The sequence below is a fragment of the Lipotes vexillifer genome, unplaced genomic scaffold, assembly GCF_000442215.2.
Source record: "Lipotes vexillifer unplaced genomic scaffold, Lipotes_vexillifer_v1.1 scaffold239, whole genome shotgun sequence".
Lineage (NCBI taxonomy): Eukaryota > Metazoa > Chordata > Mammalia > Artiodactyla > Lipotidae > Lipotes > Lipotes vexillifer.
In genome coordinates, this window is record NW_006769620.1 from 3585412 (window position 1) to 3606437 (window position 21026).

General features: G+C 40.8%; 1 protein-coding gene across 2 annotated transcripts in view; it reads right to left on the minus strand.

Annotated features, from left to right (window-relative positions):
* SYNPR (synaptoporin) overlaps positions 1-21026 on the minus strand; it is a 158467-nt gene that overhangs the window by 43992 nt on the left and 93449 nt on the right. For both annotated transcript variants that reach the window (XM_007445680.1, XM_007445679.1), the window contains one exon: positions 5130-5328. In XM_007445680.1, the coding sequence (XP_007445742.1) occupies positions 5130-5328 (199 nt within the window). The remainder of the gene's footprint in view (positions 1-5129; positions 5329-21026) is intronic.

Genomic DNA, 21026 nt, shown 5'->3' on the forward strand with positions numbered 1-21026 from the left:
CTTGGCAGCGGGTGGGGGGCGAGGGAAGAAAGGGCCTGGGATAAGGGGACTGGGGGAGAGTAGGATTGTGAGGGCTGCAGGCAATTAAAGGAAGGCGCCTGTAAGTCCTCTTCAGGGGGCTAAGGTACTGCCTAGTAATGGGCAGGAGAAAAATTCACGTGAGGATAACAACAGGGCTACAATTAATCCACTAATACCATTAATCCATCACTTGCTGGTGTGCCTCTCCCTGTGCAAAGCTCTTTGTAGGCATTAACTCTTCCTTTTCTTACAGCAGCCTTGTGACATGAGTATTATTATTAGCTTCATTCTATAGATAAAGTTGTAGGCTTCCAACTGTTAAATAACAGGTCATGCAGAGGGATTAAAATCCAGGACCCCAAAGTTTAGCCACAACCCTTAAGATCACTGGCCTAAGAGTCTGAATCTTTGCTCTGCCATTAACTTATTTGACCACAGGCAAGGTCCCTAATCTCCCAGGGATTCATTTTCCCATGCCTGGTGCTTGATAAAGAGCAGTCACAGTGAATCTGTAGAATGAGGCTGATTGTAATCGCTCCACGTCTCTCTCAGGATTGTTTTGAGGCTGGATGGGGAATATGAAAATATTAGGAATGCATCGGGCATAAAATAAATGTGAGCCATGGTACCACCGCATGACCGCAATGGGTAAACACTTCTAGTCTCATAAACTGCCTCTGGTCAACCTGGTCTCCTTTATGGGAAAAGGAGAGCTTCAACAACACAGCCCCTTCCTTTCCCACAAAATCTTAAAGTGAATATTGATTCTACTTGACATTTAGAGTAGTTACTTTAAACCAAATCTCTCGAGAGAAGGATTCACCAAAATGCGGGACGGTGTTTATTAGATACTCATTCTGAGAGCACTTTGTCAGCTCTGTAAGATATTTTTTTAACTACTTTACATTAATATTAAAAAAAAAAACCCTAAAGCCTCACATCGTCACTATTTGACATGAGATCTGAAAATGGTTCAGAACATCCTGTCTCAGAAATCTAGGCAGAAGATTTGGCTTTAAAACTGTACTCTAAGGAACATGACAGAATGATATAACCGGAGGTGACATTTCAATTCCACAATCACGTATCATTCAGGTGGCCAATTCTGCTTTCTGAGAAAGATATTTATTCATCTGTACAAGAAGGCCCTCACTGTGGTGACGTACAGTAGCTGGCTGATTCTTTTGGCCTGATTTTCTCACTGTTGTGTCATTCAGCATCATTAACAATTACATTACTTCTAAAGACACGCAGATTCTCATTTTCACTTAAAGGTGTGCAATCTTGTCAAGCATATTCAGTAGAGAAAGACATCTTAAAAAATAGCCATTGATAATAGCCATTGGCTCCAGTCTGCCTGAAATTGCTCACGACTGCTTACAAATACATAGTAATCAGTCCTGGCAATCTCTGATTTATAACAGCCATTGATCTTGGGCATGTTTAAAGCCTGTTTTCTATCACTGACATCCTTCATGTGCAACAGAGATAAAGAGCAGAACCCTCTAGTTATCCTAGCATCATAGATTCACGGCAGCCATTCTATAACTCCAAATGGATTCTGAAGGCAAATTTTAAAAAACCCTCTATGACAGTCAAATAAGCAGAGAAGTCTAGGGGTTCTAGGGTTTGGTTTCTCTATATCCTGAGCAAGAGGATAACAGGAGCTGTCCAGGTGTATAAACCAATTTGTCCTACCCACCTATGCCCCTCCAAATTTGTAGCACATTGCCTATCAGGATTTTGGACCCTCTTGTATGGTAGTTACGAATTTGGGCCCTGGATTTGGAGAGACCTGGGTTCAAACTCTACCCTCTGACTATTAGTAATGTGACCTGGGAGAGTTAATTGGGTAACTTCGAGCCTCCCTTTCCTCACCTATAAAAGTGTATAACAATACAAGCTACGGTTGTTGTATTAAATCAGCTCCACACAGAGTAAGAAACTCTATCAATACCAGCCGGTATTATTGTTGTTACTATTATCAACACCATCACCATCCTCATCACTTTCCTCCACACTGATCTTATCTGTGCATGATGTATCCTGTCATGTCCTAGAGGATTATAGAGAATCCCGAACTACAGAATAAAGGGAAAAATGTGGGTTTTGTAAACAAACAAAGCAACAATAACAAAAGAATAGTTAGTGACAGGAACAGAGAGAACAAGTAATGATCAGTAGCCATCTTTCTGAATAAATATAGGCTTGGCTTTAAAAAACTACAATTACTGTTAGTTTAGTATTTGAAGGTTCTCTTAGGCATGAACCACCTTCTTGAGATCTTGCTCACACTGTGGACTGGCCTTAACCTGCTAACTCACAGTTAAGGGTGGGTACCATAGCCCACCCCTCCCTCCCCAGTCACGGCCCCACTGTGGTGGGATTAGAACTGGAAAGGCTTGCCATTTGCAGCTGCAGTGGCGTCATACTGATCCTCTACCTTCATTCTGTCTCTGTGACTCTCAGGATTCGGGCTCGCTTTTAAATTAACTTTTATCTGCTAAGTAATGAGCACATCAGTTTTTTAATATCACTGAAGTCTCACCTAGGAGCCTTTCCCTTTTTATTACTAGAATTAACTCCCCGCTCCTCCCCTTCTTCCACGATGTAATAAAACAAAACCTACCCAATGTAGTAAACAATTCAGGATTTCATTATATCCTGCTTGATGGGAAAGACTGTTTACACAGAGATGAAATAGCATGATGGCCTCACAAGATTACTTCTTAGGAGGAGAATGTAGTTTTATATAAGAAAATAGAGCTTTTCCCACTTTATAGGCAAACTAACTGAGTCAGTTTCTTCTCTCTGGAAGTCAGAGTATTTCCTCAGACTTTAGAATTCTATGGGAGTGTCTACATGTATCCAGGAATGGATGCACACATGTCAGTTTTATAGTACGTACACACACACACACACACACACACACACGTATCTCAATCTCTTTGATGTATCTATCTGCATGTCATGCGAGGGTTAACCCCAAGGTAGGTGACACTGTTAAAGATCTTTTAAAACCATTCAGACCAGTAGCTCCAATGTGGGAGGGAAAATTAAAAAAAAGACATCTGTCCAAAGGTTCAAGTTCTGCTGACTGACTCTTCCTTTTCCACAATAACATACTGAAGTGCTATAAAACAGATCTTTCCCCAGTCCCTTCAAACTTAATCATGATGTTTTACAAATAAGGGTTTCTCCCAGCTACCCTTCAAAACATGTTGATTTTAAGTTTCTGGTCTCTATAATATATAGATTAGACTAGAGATCTGTAAAATTTATTTCACTCACGTGATCCCTAAAAGAATTTGTAAAAACTGTGTGCCTATTCATATAAAGTTGACATATAATTTTGTTTTTATTAAAAGTCTAAACAGTTACAAGAGTGTACTGTTGGGCATTACTATTGATATTTAAAAATATATCCCATTGTATCAATTTTTAGATGAATTCAATGGAATTGTTATTTGATACTATTACCCATTTAAAAATTATTAAACAAATTCCTCATTAACAGTCAGAAATTTTACATGTTCTTTTTGTTCTCCTTGAACTTGTATTTCCATTATACTTCCCCCACCGAATCATAGCCTCATATAACATTTTTTTATACTGGAAAGCATTTTATCAATCACCCCGTTACATTTCTTTGCAACACACATATGTATATAAATTGAAATTACTCTTTGATTACCCATGACCCTAATGCTTTAAGTATCAAAAATTTTTCTTTTGAGCTGGGTAATCATTAAAAATGTTATTAATGCACCATTGTCCAAAACAACATAAATATATTATAAATGTTAATAATTATTAAATTTTAAAAGTAAAATTTTTATTAGAAATGTATGGGACTGTTTTTTCTTCAATTAGCTGATGTACTTTTGAGGGAAAAATATTACTTACTTCTAACATGGGACTTGATTCAGCATAAATTCTATTTCCATTTCTCGTTGTACAGATGTGTTGAGAAGGTTTGCTCACAGAAATGAGTAGATGAGAATGGATGGGGTTTTGTTATAGTGATGCCATTAATTTCTCTGAATTCCTTCTGAGTAATATGTCCCAGACCACAGAGTGATCTGTCATCAAAAATTACTTTTTAATGATCTATCAGCTGATGTAGATTAGGAATTTCTATTTTATTGAAAGGAAAAAATTGGAAACCTCCTTAGATGCAAAAGGATACACTACCCAGCCATTTGAATAACTCACTTTTGTCAATACCAACACCGATATTTCAAATGGTCTTTTTTTTTTAGTGCCTCCAAGGCTTCGCAACCTAACAATATCCCATGTACGGGGATGGAAAAGAAGGATGCTTTTATTTTATAAAAGGGGAATAGGTGATTAAGAAAGAAGCATTAACATATTTTCAGAAGCAGGGCATTCTCAGTAAGATAAGTTTTAGGCAAATGTACATGAGAAAGCTGAAAAATTTTAAATGTATTTCCTTAAAGTTATCCACGCTTACGTCCCCCTCTGAGAGTTGTGTTCCCCTAGGTGTCTGTGTGTCCCTATTTGGACATGCTGAGCTAGACTGGTTTCACCCAGGTGAGTCCTTGAACCATTGTGTAAGGAAAAGAAAGTGGGGGCGGGTTGGTGGTGGAAAGAGATAAGATAGAGGTAGAGAGAGAGAGAGAGAGAGAGAAAGGGAGATTCAGAGACAGAGAACTCCATCTTCAAACTAAACCATTCTATGACCAGTCTATCATGTACTTATTCCAAAGGAATAACACACTTCAATAAGTACAAGTCACACTGTCTAAGCAACCAGTGAGAAAAAATGGTCGACTAACTCCATAATACTGGAATTATAAATAAATCTGCAGCAAGCCTCACTACTCTTTCCTTGATCTCATGAGATTTCCAAGCATTTATTGCAGAGGAGTTTCTAGCAACTCTTACAATACTTCTCCAGCACAGGGGCACAAAAGAATGACAGGCATCACGTTTTCGTTTTAGATCTAAGAGATATGGATGAAAAAGAATGTGTTTGCCTTTCAGATACCTGCCCTGAGGGCTCAGGTAACTCCAAAGCCTTTAAGCGCTGGAAAAAAGAAATTAGAAGGGACAGAAAAAGTTATTTCATAAAGCAAACCACTTACGATGAGTGGACCCCGGTTGTTTTCTCGATACTTGTTCTGGAAGAAAATGTAAACGACAGTGGCGGCCAAGGAGTAGAGGAAGGCAAAGACAGCCACGGTGACAAAGAACTCTGCCGAAGATGAGGAGTCGCCAATCAGGGCCACCTTCTGCCGTTCCTTCCCCTCACAGGTGGGCACCTCAAACGTCACCTGGTGTAACCTAAAGTACCAGAGATACCAGAGAGGAGAATCGTTAAAATGCTCTGGAGAGAAAACTCGACGCAATAAGTGAGATGTGATTTGTGACCTTCATGGCATGCGTCTGTGACAAATTCATTAGAGAAATTACAGAGACTGTAGCTCGACTCAGTGGAAGCAGATACTGCAGTTAAACATCATTCCATTAGGTTTCACAGTAGCTAGTCACTTTAGAGAGAGAGGAGGAGGGAAGAGGAAAGTGATCCTGAAATGATGATGGGTTAGACTATGACATCCTCTCCCTTAAGTTCTCCAGTGGTTTCTCATTATACTTGGACTCACACCCTAACTCCTAAGCGTGACCCACCAGGTCCTGGCTTACGGTCTTTTCACCGACTGTTCCCTTTTTCTCAATCACTCTGTCTCCTGACATTGCCCATGGCTGGTTCCTTCGTGGCATTCAGGTGACAGCTCAAAATGTCATCTCCTGGGAAAGGCTTTTCCTGACTATTAATCTAAAATAGTTCTTTTCCCTTAGATATTTCTATCACATCTCCCTGTTCAATGTCATTCATAGCGCCCACCACCAACCACACTTCCTTGGTAATGTATTTAATGACTTGATGGTGCTTTTTTTCTGTCTCCACTTGATTTGGGATCTTGACTTTCTTCTTCTCTGTAAATCCTGAATGCCTGACACTTGTTAGACACTCAGTAAACAGGACTCGGATAAGTGAACAAACATTCTTGATTCTGTTAAGATGACTGATACACCCTAGTTTGATTGAACTTTGAGAACTTGTATTTTAGAGAATAAGTTCTGTCAGGACAGCATCCAGACCCAATATATTACTTAATAGAGAAAAATAAGATTCTGGAAGGCAGTACATTCTGCTCAATAAATGACACCTAAGGAAGATGTGTTATATCTAGTACATAGCTCATGCTGTGAACTGGGTGGTGATCTGTAATTCAATATAGGAGCCAAAATTCTGCTTCTTCAGAAATGACTAAATTATTCCTTGAGTATTAGGGAGGCACTTGGAAATAGACATGAATGAGGCTTAGTGATATCAGTAAAGGAACACCTGGAAAATTATTTACAGAACCAACAATGATGATAAAACCACTGACGAACACGATAAATTCCCAACTTATGCTTAAGAAGTACTTCTCTTACTAAGCAAAACTTGATTCCTTTAAAATATATTTTTTGTGTATATCCTCTTACAATTCGGATAATGACAAAATAAAATAGTAATACTAATAGCAACTAACATACTGGAGCATTTATGTGCTAGATATTGTGTTTTTTTTGCCGTACACATGCCTCTTACTGTCGTGGCCTCTCCCGTTGCGGAGCACAGGCTCCGGACGCGCAGGCTCAGCGGCCATGGCTCACGGGCCCAGCCGCTCTGCAGCACGTGGGATCTTCCCAGACCGGGGCACGAACCCGTGTACCCTGCATCGGCAGGCGGACTCTCAACCACTGCGCCACCGGAGAAGCCCTAGATATTGTGTTTTATATGTATTGTTTCATTTAATGCTCACAGCAGCCCTATGATGTAGGCATTTTATTGCCCCTTCCCCATTTACACATGAAGAAACAGGCTTAGAAAACAGTAATTTGTGCTAAACCAGAGCTAGTAAATAGGGCCAGGAACTTTTTAACTTCGACGTTAATCTGTTTCTATTAAATAATGAGGATATTAAAACTAGGATGAGTTTTTTTTTTTTCTTTTTTCTTTTTTCAGTACGCGGGCCTCTCACTGTTGTGGCCTCTCCTGTTGCGGAGCACAGGCTCCGGACGTGCAGGCTCAGAGGCCATGGCTCACGGGCCCAGCCGCTCCGTGGCATGTGGGATCTTCCCGGACCAGGGCACGAACCCGTGTACCCTGCATCGGCAAGCGGACTCTCAACCACTGCGCCACCAGGGAAACCCCGTAGGATGAGTTTTTAAAAAAGTGGAGCCCATGGACAACTAACATCATAACTATGGGTCTTGGTAAAAATGTATATTCCAAGGTCTGTCCCAGACCTACTGAACTGAAATCTCTAGGGGTGTAGCCTAGCTGACAAGCAAGGTAGAAAACTCCAGTCCCCCTAAGTTCCTTATTTCTCAGAAACCTATTCTTTTTCATTTATTGCTTGACTTGAGAAGACTGTTTACATAGTCAGCTTGATTCTGCTTATTTATACTGAAGATCCTCTTGTTTCTTGTCAACCAGAAAAGTGTACAGCTTCAGTAAAATTCAGGAAAATAGAAGTATTCATCATGGTTATGCTGTAGAGACCCTTCCTCCCCTTGCCAGAGATACTAAGATATTTCTCAATAGCTGAGTCTGTGGGAATGCTGAAAAATGAAATAGATTGAAAAGGTAGTCTTGCCAATTATTCTGATAGAGGTGATTTTCAAATAATGAACCCTTTTTTTCTCACTATCTTGTATACGTCATCCACTCAACATTTTTTTTAAACATCTTTATTGGAGTATAATTGCTTTACATTGTTGTGTTAGTTGCTGCTGTATAACAAAAGGAATCAGCTATATGCATACATATATCCCAATATCCCCTCCCTCTTGCGTCTCCCTCCCACCCTCCCTATCCCACCCCTCTAGGTGGTCACAAAGCACCGAGCTGATCTCCCTGTGCTATGCGGCTGCTTCCCACTAGCTATCTGTTTTACGTTTGGTAGTGTATATATGTCAGTGTTATTCTCTCACTTCGTCCCAGCTTACCCTTCTCCCTCCTTGTGTCCTCAAGTCCATTGTCTACATCTGTGTCTTTATTCCTGTCCTGCCCCTAGGTTCATCAGAACCATTTTTTTTTTTAAGATTCCATATATATGTGTTAGCATACAGAGAAAGTTTTTCTCTTTCTGACTTACTTCACTCTGTATGACAGAGGGAACCCTCCTGCACTGTGGGTGGGAATGTGAATTGGTACAGCCACTATGGAGAACAGTAAGGAGGTTCCTTAAAAAACTAAAAATAGAACTACCATACGACCCAGCAATCCCACCACTGGCTATATACCCAGAGAAAACCATAATTCAGAAAAAGTCATGTACCAAAATGTTCATTGCAGCTGTATTCACAATAGCCAGGACATGGACACAACCTAAATGTCCACTGACAGATGAATGGATAAAGAAGATGTGGCACATTTATACAATGGAATATTACTCAGCCAGAAAAAGAAACACTCAACCTGTATTTTTAACAAGAAGCTCTGTAGTTCACGCAATGTCTAGATTCTGGGGATAACGTAGGGAACAAAGATAGATGGGCTGGTCCCTGCTCATGTTGAACTTCAAGTTTAGAGGGAAAATATTTAGATAGCTTTTCTGAGAGGAGCCCTAGGCTAGTCTGGGGGTGGGGTGGTCAGGGTAAGATTCTCTGTGGAAGTGATTTTTAAGCTGCAGCTTGAAAAGTGAGTAGAAATTGTCCATATCAAATGCTGAGAAAAAAGCACAATGAAATACAACTTCACACCTGCTAGGATGGCTACAATCAAAATGATTATAAAATTGGAATAAGAAGAGTTAGTGAGATTAGATTGGAATAACAAGATAGGATTGGAATAATAAGTTCCAATTAGAAAGCTGGGAACTTTCATACATTGTTGGTAGAAATGTGAATGGTACAGCCACTTTGGAAAGACAGTCTGGCAGTTCTACAAGTGGTTAAACATAAGAGTTATCACATGGTCTGAAAATTCCACTCCTAGATACACATCCAAGAGAAATGATAACATTTGTCTGCACTAAACTTGTACTAGAATGTTCATATCAGCATTATTCATAACAGCCAAAAAGTGGAAACAACCCAAACATCTGTCAGCTGATGAATGGATAAATGAAATGTGGTATAGCCATAGGGTGGAATATTATTTGTCAATACGAAGGAATGAAGTACTGATCCAAGTTACAGCATAGATGATCCTTGAAAACATTATGCTAAGTGAAAGAAGCCCGTCACAAAGGACCACACATTGTATGATTCCGTGTTTAAGAAATGTTCAGAATAGACAAATTTATGGAGACAAAAAGTAGGTTAGTGTTTGCCTAGGGCTGATGGGGGAGGATTGGGGATGATGGCTTAGTGGTACAGGATTTCTTTTGGGGGTAACGAAAACACTTTAGAATTGATGGTGGTGATGGACGCACACCCTGTGAATATATTAAAATCCATCCAATAGTACATTTTAAATGAATGAATTGTATGGTATGTGAATTATATTTCAGTAAAGCTGTTAAAAAATAGAGATGAAAGAGCATGTATCAAGATCCTGCAAAAGCAAGGAGCACAGCACATGGGATGAAATATGACTAGGGATCTGACATATGGCAGGAAAGGGGATGAGTGATGGAGGATGAGATGGAAAAGTAGCCAGAGACTCTCACTGCAGGGTCTTGTGGGTCAGGTTATAGACTTGGGTCTTTATAACTTTTAAAATTTTTCCTAGTGATGACAACTTTTAGGATTTATTCTCTTAACTTCCATATATAACATATAGTATGTTATATTTATCACGTTGTACATTACATCCCTAGTACTTATTTATCTTATAACTGGAAATTTGTACCTTTTGAAGGTCTTCATCCAATTCCCCCTCCCCCCAACCTCCACCCCCCAGTACCCACAAATCTGATTTTTTTCTGTGAGTTTGTTTGTTTTTGAAGTATAACTGACCTACAACACTGTGTTAGTTCCTGTTGCACAACACAGTGATTTGATATTTCTATACATTTCAAAATGATCACCACGATAAGTCTAGTTATGATATTACAACACAAAGATATTACATAGTTATTGACTATATTCCCCACACTCTACATTTCATACCTGTCACTCACTTACTTTGCTACTGGAAGTTTGTGCCTCTTAATCTCCCTCAACTATTTCTCTCCTCCCTCTGGCAATCACCTATTTGTTCTCTGCATCTATAACTCTGTTTCTGTTTTGTTACGTTTGATCATTTGTTTTGTTTCTTAGATTCCACATATAAGTGAAATCACACAGTATTTGTCTTTCTCTGTCTGACTTATTCCACTAAGCATAATCCCCTTTAGGTTCATCCATGTTGTCGAAAATGGCAAGATTTCATTCTTTTTTATGGCTGATATTCATATATATATATATGTCTTTGTCCTTTCATCTATTAATGGGCACTTAGGTTGCTTCCATATCTTGGCTATTGTAAATAATGATGCAGTGAATACAGGGGTGCATATATCCTTTCTACTTAGTGTTTCTGTTTTCTTTGGATAAATACCTAGGAGTGGATCTTTATCTGAAGACCAAGATTGGAAAGATTTCTTTATAATAAACAACATGTAAAACAAAAATAGCAGGCAGGACCACATCACCTGTGGCAACTATTTAGAAGCATGCACACATGCTTTCCAGATGTTAGGATCAGCAACGCTTCCAAACGCCAGTTCCCTCAGCTCACACGTACAGACTGGGTCTGCAATTTTTGTGTACTCTGAGAGCAGCAGGAAGGGGGAGAATAAAATAATTTTTTTCTATGCAGTCAGCTGAATATCAACATTTTCCTTGTTGCTAACTTATCGCATTGATCTACAGTAAATGTTAATGGTGCTTATTGGCACAAGGCAAAAAAAATAGTCACTAACAAATTTGCCGTGCTTATTAATACCAGTGATCTATAGCTTGGTATTTAGCTCTCAAGCCACATGGGGTAAAATCAGGAGCAAGAGGGAAAACAGAAGTGAAGCTCTATGCTGGTGTCTGTTCTGTGGAAGGGAATAGGGATCGTTTATAAAGTAAGAGCACATCAGCTCAAAATGGTCTGAGCATAATAATTCATACCACTGAACGTTTTGAATGCGATGGGATGGTATCTATTACTAAATATATTTTACCAGAAAGGTTCTTTTAGGTAACAGTTACATACATATGCATAAATATATATGCTTTATTTTGGAGAAGAGATTTTAGAGTCAGCATGTGTTTAGCAGCTATAATAACTTTGGAAGCAAATAACATTCATTTAGAACCTAAACAAGGGAAAAACTGTTCTGTACAGACAGAGCGTGTTGGCTGATGGAATCTGGAAACTGACGGGGCCACCTCTGATCTTCTGAAGGACTAGTCAGACAGCAATTGCTGAGCCTCCAAAAGGATGAAATCCAATTTGTTGATTTTAAATGTATAATTCCCTCCTCAGCTGGCCTGACTCAGTCAAGGGGTAATTGAATTTTGTTGGGTTTTACTGCATTGTGTCAATCCACAAAAAAACCCTCCATGTGACAGTAGGTTCTTCTTTTTTCTTTTTAAAATTTTACCAACACTTAAACACAGCCTTTTAAGCATTTCACTCCTGCTTCAGTTAAACTAAAGGAACTGCTGGGTACCCATAGTTTTTAGTTCTGTTTGTATGGCTTGAAAAAATATTAAGCAAGTTGGTGTTGCTTTATTAATAAAAATATTTATGACAACACCACCACCATTTTTCAACCTCCAGGCACTGTGTTAGCTTCTTTACTGGCTCATATCTCAAAGCTCATAACAACTATCTTAAGTAGGTACTATCTGTCACCATTATACAGATGAGGAAACTGAGGCTTGAGGTGGGTAGTGAGCTTGCTGTAGGTCACGTGGTAGTGGAGGGCAGAGGTGAGTCTGAATGCAAGCAGATTAGGAGGACCTATACTAGTAACTACGGCACATCCCTGCCTCTATGCTTCTATACACTACGGAATGTAAAATAGATAGCTAGTGGGAAGCAGCCGCATAGCACAGGGAGATCAGCTCGGTGCTTTGTGACCGCCTGGAGGTGTGGGATAGGGAGGGTGGGAGGGAGGGAGACGCAAGAGGGAAGAGATATGGGCACATATGTATATGTATAACCGATTCACTTTGTTATAAAGCAGAAACTGACACACCATTGTAAAGTAATTATACTGCAATAGAGATGTTAAAAAAAAAAAGTTATAGCATCCTTAGATTTCCAGACAAATGTTTGTATAAAAATGACTAAGCCAGCTTTCCCATGCCATCTCATCTAATGGTAGACGGATAGTTTATACTGAATAAGATTCTAAACCAACATTCGCTCTGCTTCCACCTCGAAGCGCGTGAATTAGGCATCGTACAAGGTACCTAGCAATGATGGAGTTGAATCCCTTTAGGGCGACCAACAGGAAGTCATTAAAAGCTTCCTAGTTTCCAAATTTTGTCCTGGGTTATTCTAACATTTCCTTGAGAAGCAAGTAGAGGGCAAACGAACCTGACTGCTTCACGTACTGAAATTGTGATCATCTTAGTGTCCGTGGTTCTTTACAGAAGAGGGGTAGAGGCAGCACAAATTCATCTTCAGAGAGCACTGTACCATTCAGGGCATCTGGTAGTAAGACTTTTGAAGTTGTTGACAATATCTTTCACCGGGGTGGAAGGAAATTGGACTAAAGCTCCTAATAGCACACCTGGGGGTGGTTCAGTGCAAGACAGTAAGGACACATCCCAAGGGTGGTGATCCTACCCAGGAGTTAATGTGGGAAGCATTAGGCTGTTGGGGAGCAAGCTGCTGCCACTGAATTTCTGACGGCCAGGATTCAAGTGGCCAAGGTGGGGACCAGAAGGCAATTGGCCAGTTGTGGTGCTGAGCACGTTTCTCTTCCCCAGATAATTTTCTACAGCCCCTGTTTCAATCCTTTTCGATCCCAGTTGATAAAGACTTTAACCCTCTTGCTCCAGTTCTTTCTCTCTTCCCAGTAGGAAATACTGGCATTTGTCTGGTTTTAGATTGACTTTTCCTTTGCTAGTCTTATGTGCGTGTGTGTGTGTGTGTGTGTGTGTGTATAAGTGCATTTGCCTGTGCATTTACACACTCACAGACACCCCTACTCACTCAGCCTGTATGATTCACAACGTAAATCACTACAAGATCCTGGAAGTTTACACACACTTTCACACACTACAGCTCATTTTTTTCCCCCCAGCAACCTTCTCCATTTGAGAGACGAGGAAGCTGGAGCTCAGACATCTTAAAAGAATCATCAAAGATCACCCAGTCGGCACAGAGAAGGTAAACTCCACTATGCTCAGGTCCTTCATTCATTCAGGAGGAATTTGTTGAGCCCTGCCTGCCAGGCATCAGAGAAGCTAAGATGGGAAGGCAATGAGTTGTGAATGATGCGAGTAGAGATTATGTATAGGAGGTTGAAAAGGACAAGTCCCCTCTGACTGTCATTTCCCCTGGTTTTCTTACTGAACCTGAAACATGGCATTTGGTGATGCTACTTAGGATAGTGATAGTGAGTCCACCTCTACTACCACTGGGTGCTAATCACCAACTGACAACATTATTGAGCACATACTAGGCCAGGCACCATGCCGAAGTTTTCACGCATTATCTCACTTAAACCTTCAAACTTGATAAAGTGGGTACTATTTCCCTTCTTTTAGCAGTGAGGAAAGTGAGGAACAGAGTGGTAATACAACTTTTTGAAGCAAGGGCCTTGAAAAGAGTCTATCCAACCCCAAAGTTTTTACTCTTAGCCTCCCACATGAAAAAAATATAATGCTATTCATTGTTTTTATCACTCACATATTTACTGACTCCCCACACCATGGCTGCCTCTTCTGAGAGACTTCTTATAGTTGGCTCTCTCTCTTAATCTCTCCACTTCTGTTTGTTTCTCAACAGGACAGTGGTCACGGACTGAATGTCTGAATGTATGGGGTCCATGCTCCCCAGGCTCACGGGCAGTTTCAAACTGTTTCTGAAGACTCACATGTTGATTAGAGCAAGGTTTTCCTTTATGCCACCAGCACCTCATAAGGCATATTTATATGCTGTGGTCAAAATCTGGGGAGTGTCTCACTTCACAGAGCCTCAGGTACAGGATCTACTTGGAGTGGACAAGGCAGAAGACGGGGACAAGGTGAGGACTGAGAAGAGTCTTGGGAAATATGCTGGTTGCAGTGAGAGCTGAGAGGAGGCTCCAGCATCTGCCCTCAGGTTGCTAAAGTTGGACACAAGTTTGAAGTCCTCATCTTGCAAAGAAGACTGGAGAGACTTTGTCTGAGATACAGGACTCAACGACCGTAAGTTGATAAGGATCCGTTTACCTGGAATGCCTCTGTTGACAAAAGGGGTCATTACTAGGCTCTAGCCAACGTTAAAGAAACAGCAGAAATAGAAAACAATCCAGTTCACAAATATCCTTTTAGAAGCACCTCAGGGATTTAAATGATGCTGTTTGTTCTCAGGAAGGTCAGTGGACCTGGAGGTGGTACCTACACCGCTGTCTGCTAGACCTGAGAGCTGACTTCCAGCTCCCTTATTTTCATGTAAATGGCATTGTCTAGGCAGCCAGAATCATTTTTCCAGATATTTTTGCCCTAACCTTGGTTGAGTCAAAACCAGCTTCGTCTCCAAGACTTGCAACAAAAGCACATCAGGTATTCACTAAAAATATTTTACTAGAAGAAGAAATCAAAACTAAGGGAAAGACAAAATGCTGTATGCATTTCTGTTCTTTTTTTTTTTTTTGCGGTACGCGGGCCTCTCACTGCTGTGGCCTCTCCCGTTGCGGAGCACAGGCTCCGGACGTGCAGGCTCAACGGCCATGGCTCATGGCTCACAGGCCCAGCCAGCCGCTCCGCGGCGTGTGGGATCTTCCCGGACGGGGGCACGAACCCACATCCCCTTCATCGACAGGCGGACTCTCAACCGCTGCGCCACCAGGGAAGCCCCTGCATTTCTGTTCTTAAACACAAGGGCATTTCTCCCTGGTGTGATTATGTATTAAATGTACTAAAGCTTACTGTTTCCATGGGAGGAACTTTCCATTACTTCTTGTGCTCTTCACTTCACTGTTAGGGAAGATAGTTGTTTTCTTAGGGAGAGTAATAATAAATATCAGGCAGAGGGAACTGAGCTAGACATTGGAAAATGCAATCAGGATTACTGCAAACACTACTCTTTTCTACACAATTCACTGTGCTTGTTCATATGAGGACAAGGCTGGAAAGTGACCGGTTCTTCCCTCAGTGTGTGCGTGTCATCTCCATGGGCCACAAAGATATTTATCCAATTTACTGAAAGTGCGTTATACTAGAAGGATGTTTTCAAATTTCATCCCTCCTCCCGCAAGTTTGCATTTATATAGATAAACATTTCCAAGTACAAAGGAAGACTCCAAGGTGATAAAAAAGGAATGGATCAGTGGAAGCCAGGGCATGGCCTGGAGTAGGACTGAAAGAAGAAAAACTCTATGAAACCCATATAATGACTTGCAAAGAGGCACTGCCATTCTCAGTAAGCTGCGATTTATTAATTTTAGTTTCTTCAAATAGAATTTGAGTCATAGGGAACTCAGACTGCCCTTACATTGTCAAATTAAAATAGATAATGAGGTCATTATCTTATGTTTCAGGGAAAATCTTTTTTTTCCCCTCTTGTTTGCCTTGCCTGGTCTGTGGTGCTGTACTCAAGTGAATTATGAAACAAACAAGTCCCAGAGGTTTTTTCTACACTTGAATGTCCAGACAACTGCCTATCTCTGTCCATTTTATTTTGTTAGTATAGAAACGCTTCACGAATAAACAATTTAAAGGGTGTGACTAAAGGATATTTATGACATTCAGAACACACACAGGTCGCATGGGAGAGGGCCACAGAAATCTATCTGAGCTGAAGTTTTGTTTAGAATTTAGGTCAAACTAATTTGATTAATAGTCAAAATAGGCTATGTATAAAAATTCAGTCAATACAGAAATGATTAAAGGAGGAAAATGTAAGGTTTCTCATAATTTCATTCAGTATTAACAACTTAAAAAATGGAAATCAAACAGGTTCCTTAATCTGCTGTTTATTACCTAATAATATGACCAGTAAATACCTTATTTTTTAGGAAGATTTAGCTTATTCTTAACAGTCATATAATATACCTACAGGATATATAAATTATATTGTGTAGAATGTTCTGTATTAGCACACACTGCACAACGGTTTTCTTAATGATCCCCCAGTGGTGGAAATTTTGATTGTTTCTCATCTGTAACCATTAAAACAATGCCTTGAACGTGTATTTTTGGTTAACTGTATGATTGCTTTCTTTGGATAAATTTCTAGAAGCAGAGCTGCTGGGGAAAGGAGTATATTAGTCCGGGTTCTCCAGGGACTAATAGGATAGATATTTTAAGGGATTTAAGGAATTACTCACGTGACTATGGGGCTTGGCAAATCTGAAATGCACAGGGCAAGCCAGCAGGCTGGCGACCAGGTAAGAGTTGATGCTACCAACGAGAGTCCAAAAGCCTGGACAACTAGAATTTCTGCGTTGCAGTCCGAAGACACAATTCCTCTTTTCACAAGAAACCTCAAGTTTTGCTCATCAGACCTTCAACTGATTGGATGGGGCCCACTCACATTATGAGATAATGTAATACATTGCATTTATTGTAGTGCTTGCATGCAATGGGCAATTACAGCTACGACTACTAGGTGAACTGCAAACAGTTTCCAATGCTCAAAATTCAAGGTGTTAAGTCTAATTACTAAAGTTGATTTTAAAAATCCAAATGCTTTCAAAAAGCAGAATTCCGAGACCTAGAAATATGACGTGTTCTATTACTATATTGCTCTGTCAAAAAGTCACCCTATCAAGCAGTTATTTGGTCATTTTCTGCTGCTGCCTGCTGTCATTTCATTCTTCACATAATAATGACCTCGTTGAATGTTCAGGATACGGAAACTAACAGAACCCTTGCTGGGTAGGAAATTCAATATATCTGCCAGATTATAATAAAATAAGAAGAAATCGTTTATACACATAGAACAAAATGCAATCTCCTTTAAACCACTGAAAAGCTATTACCCTGTCAAACGGCTATGGAATTGTAAACTTCCAATTCTTCGGTTGTTAATATTGAATATTACCACAAGTACACAAATGCTTTTTGGAAAAAAAAAAAAGCCTGAGGCACAAGGAAACACTGTTCATCTTAGTTAACTAAACACAGTTTGTTCAATATATTTATCAGCTCAGCACGGAAAAAGTGCTCTTCGTTGTTAGCAGATATAACGTCAACCATGTTTCCGATGCTTTGCCAGTGTCAGGGGATTAGTCATACTTTTTTCAAGTTGCATCTGGAACATGACAGGTAAGAATTCATTTTCTGCACAGCAACCAGAAATCTCTTAGAAACATAAATAGGAGCGTGTCACTCCCCTGCATAAAGCTCTCCTTTAAGGCTTCCCCTCCCACTCAGGGCCATATCCAAAGCCTTCATCGTGGCCTACGAGGACCGACATCATCTGGGTCTTGCCCACTTCTTTGCTGTCATAGGGCCCACTTGCCACTTTCTCTTCCTGAACACAACTACCCTCACCCACCGGGGCCTCTGAACTGGCCTCCATGTTGCCCACAGTCAGCTTCATCTCTTCATTCGTGTTTCAGTGCAAATGTCACCACCTCTGAGAGGCCTCCCGTGACCATCCAAAGTGCATGTCCCACCCCTAGTCATTATCTTTCACATCATCCCATTTCATTGCTTAATTTATCTTGTTGTTTGCTCTACTGTCTGTGTGAAATTTCCCTTCTTATTTGTGAAACTGTGTTTTGCCTGTCTCTCCCCCTAGGCGCTCTAAGTAGCATGAAAGCAGGGATCCTGTTTACTTTCGCTACCTCTCTGTGACTGAGCACCAGGGTAAATCTAGTTCCCAGTAAAGACCCCATACGTACTTGTTAAATTAAGAAGAAAGGAGGGATGAAGGGAAGGGATGCAGGGAAGAAGAAAGAGTAGAAAGAGAAGGGATAGATCTCATTAAATTCCTAAGAAGAGATATTTGTCTGGAAGCTGACCCTGCTTTTACCTTGCAGAAGAGTAGAAAGAGATGCCTCACCTGCTGTGTCAGAGGAAACCAAGACTCAGAGAGGTGCGGGGGCTGGATCAAAGTCACATACAGCAAGAATCACGACGCAAGCTCTCTGCTCCTACATCAGGGGTCCTTCCACTACGGTGAAATTCCTATGAGGAAGAAACTCTCTGGTGGCCCAGAGAGGCCACAACTGGAGGCTGGAATAGCCAGAGGACTAGAAGCCCCAAATGGAAGGCAACCTCGGGGGCCTGGGGGCCTGCTGGAGAAGCCCAACAAAGAGCCCAACCCTCCAGGCCTTCTCAGGCATTCCGCATCGACCCTGTGTGTCTGAGCCACACCTGTGCAGCTGGGTGCTGCCTTTGTCCCAGTCTGTCAGGACCAGGCTGCAGGATCACACACTTCCAGCCTATCCCCCACTCATTCATTTATTCATCCAGCCAAATCCTACATGGAAACACTGTGCCAGAGTTTACGGATATCAGAGTAAACAATATGGAGATGGTCTCTGCTCTCAGTCTTTGTTCTAAGAAGAGGCAGACAACTGAACAATCCGTTTCAATAAATGGCGATGAGGGGTTTAAGTCCAGGGGTTTATAGGGGCCCTAAGCTAATCTAGACAACCAGAGAAGGCTTCCTGGGGGAGGTGATGTTTAAGTGAAGCCTGGAGGGTGAAGAGGGTATAGTGGCTAGAGAGCTGGGGAAGGGCGGGCTCCAGGCCTAGAGGTGAGAAAGTGTGTACTTTGAGGTAGTGTTTTCTTTTAGAAAATGGAAACAGGATTGCCACAGTCACTTCTATCATTAATGGTGATAACAGTAACAATAACAGCTAGCAGGTATAGATCCCTGCCTTTGTGCCAGCCACTGCACTCTGTGCTTTACAAACCATATTTCCTTTACCCTTTACCAGGGACCTGAGAGGTATAATCATTATTATCCCTGTTCTACAGATGAGGAGACTGAGGCCGAGCATAGTCCTAAAAGGAATGAGCTGGCTTCCATCCCCACCCGTTCTAGCCTAAATACAACTGGTCTGTCCAGAGAGACTCTTCTTGCACAATGGAGCGTTTTTCACCTTGCCTCTCCCAGGCATATGTTATGCTTTCCAGAAGACAGGATGTCTCCTCAGCTATTCCCAGGGGTTCATCTAAGCCAGTTCCCTATTCACCTGTAGTGGGGAGGAGCTGGGTAAAATTTTCAGAATGGTTGATGCACGAGAAACTATCTTGTTAAAAATTAATTGGCTGTGGTGGTGGCGGTGTGATGAATTGGGCAATTGGGATTGACATGTATACACTGATGTGTATAAAATGGATGACTAATAAGAACCTGCTGTATAAAAAAATAAATTAAATAAAATTCAGAAAAAAAATTAATTGGCTGAAAAACCAATCTGCCAAAGAATCAACTAACCTGAAACTGTCAAGGAGACTTTAACCACAGCTGTTTTGCTGCCATGTCTGAGGTTAAAGATGCTCCTCAACTGGAAGGCTGGTAAAGATGTAGGGGTGTGTGTGTGTGTGTGTGTTGGAGTGTGGTACAGGGCTTGGTCCAGTGCAGCTAATACATTGGAAATATCTTAGGAGGGAAAAATCTATCTTTCAGCAAAATGATTATTTGGGGAATTGGCTCAAGGGAAATGGCTTTCTTGCATATTTGGTTCTGGTGGGAATGAGCAGAGACCCTCAGGGCCACCCCACACCATCCCTGGAAAAGAACTCTTAGGGACTGACTTGGTGCCTTTGAAGCTAACATCAAGAATGAGACTTTGTCCTTCACACTGCCCAGGGGAAGGCATGAGGTGGCTTCCTCCCATCGCCCATCCTAGTCTACATACATGTTTGTGGTCCCAGGCAGTCCTGTTCTATGTCCTGCTTAATCCCATCCTGCTTATCCAAGCCAGCCTCCTGAACTTCTATCTCCAAATAACTCACCCCAATTTGGAGCAATCTTCCATGAAAGACCATTGTATACAATGTCTAGCAAGGATTCTACCAGAAAGACTTTGAATTTTTCAATGAGGCCAGTGATACCAAGCTATTCATTGAAGGGTCCAAAAAGTCTACAAAAGGAAAACAGTATTTAGTCATTGGAAAGATTTCAAACAAAACAAAACCAGAAACGCTTCTCCTATGTTTTTTTCTTCTTGAGTCATAGAACGCTTCAAGGGAAGAGAGCAGAAGCTAAATCCAACTTCGTCCCCTGAGAGTTAGCAATCAAGGTCTAAACCATGTGAATATATGCTTCAAATAAGTCTTGCAAGTAATTTCATGTTCAATATTTTTATTTAGCTCCCCGGAAATACTTAATGTTTCTGAAAATTGTAGATCAGAACTCTTCAAACTGTGGTTCAAAGACCCCTGAGGATATCTGAAACCCTTCCAGAGGGGTCATGAAATCAAAACTATTTTCATAATAATACTAAGATACTATTTGTCATTTTCAATCTCATTCTCTTGCAGGTATATGGTGGAGTTTTCCAGAAGGAAAACTGTTGTGGGATGTAGCCATTGTTCTGATGGCTAATAAAACGTGTATTTGCATATTTTTATATTTTATACATTTCTTAGCTTTGATTTCTAATACGGTAATCTTCTAAATATTCACAGACATTCTACACAAGTGAAAAGTTCTTTGTGGTCTTCAATCATTTTTAAGAATGCAGAGGGGTCTTGGGACTTAATGTTTGAGAAGGGCTGCTCTAAATGATGATTTTTTACTTTCCCCAAATTTTTCATTTTTCTTATGCCCGTTTTTGATATTCAAGTTATATGGCCATGCACGGCCTGATACCGAGTACCTATCATGTGCACGTCATCACACTAAGCAATCGTTTTTTTTTTTTTTTTTTTTTTTTTTTCGG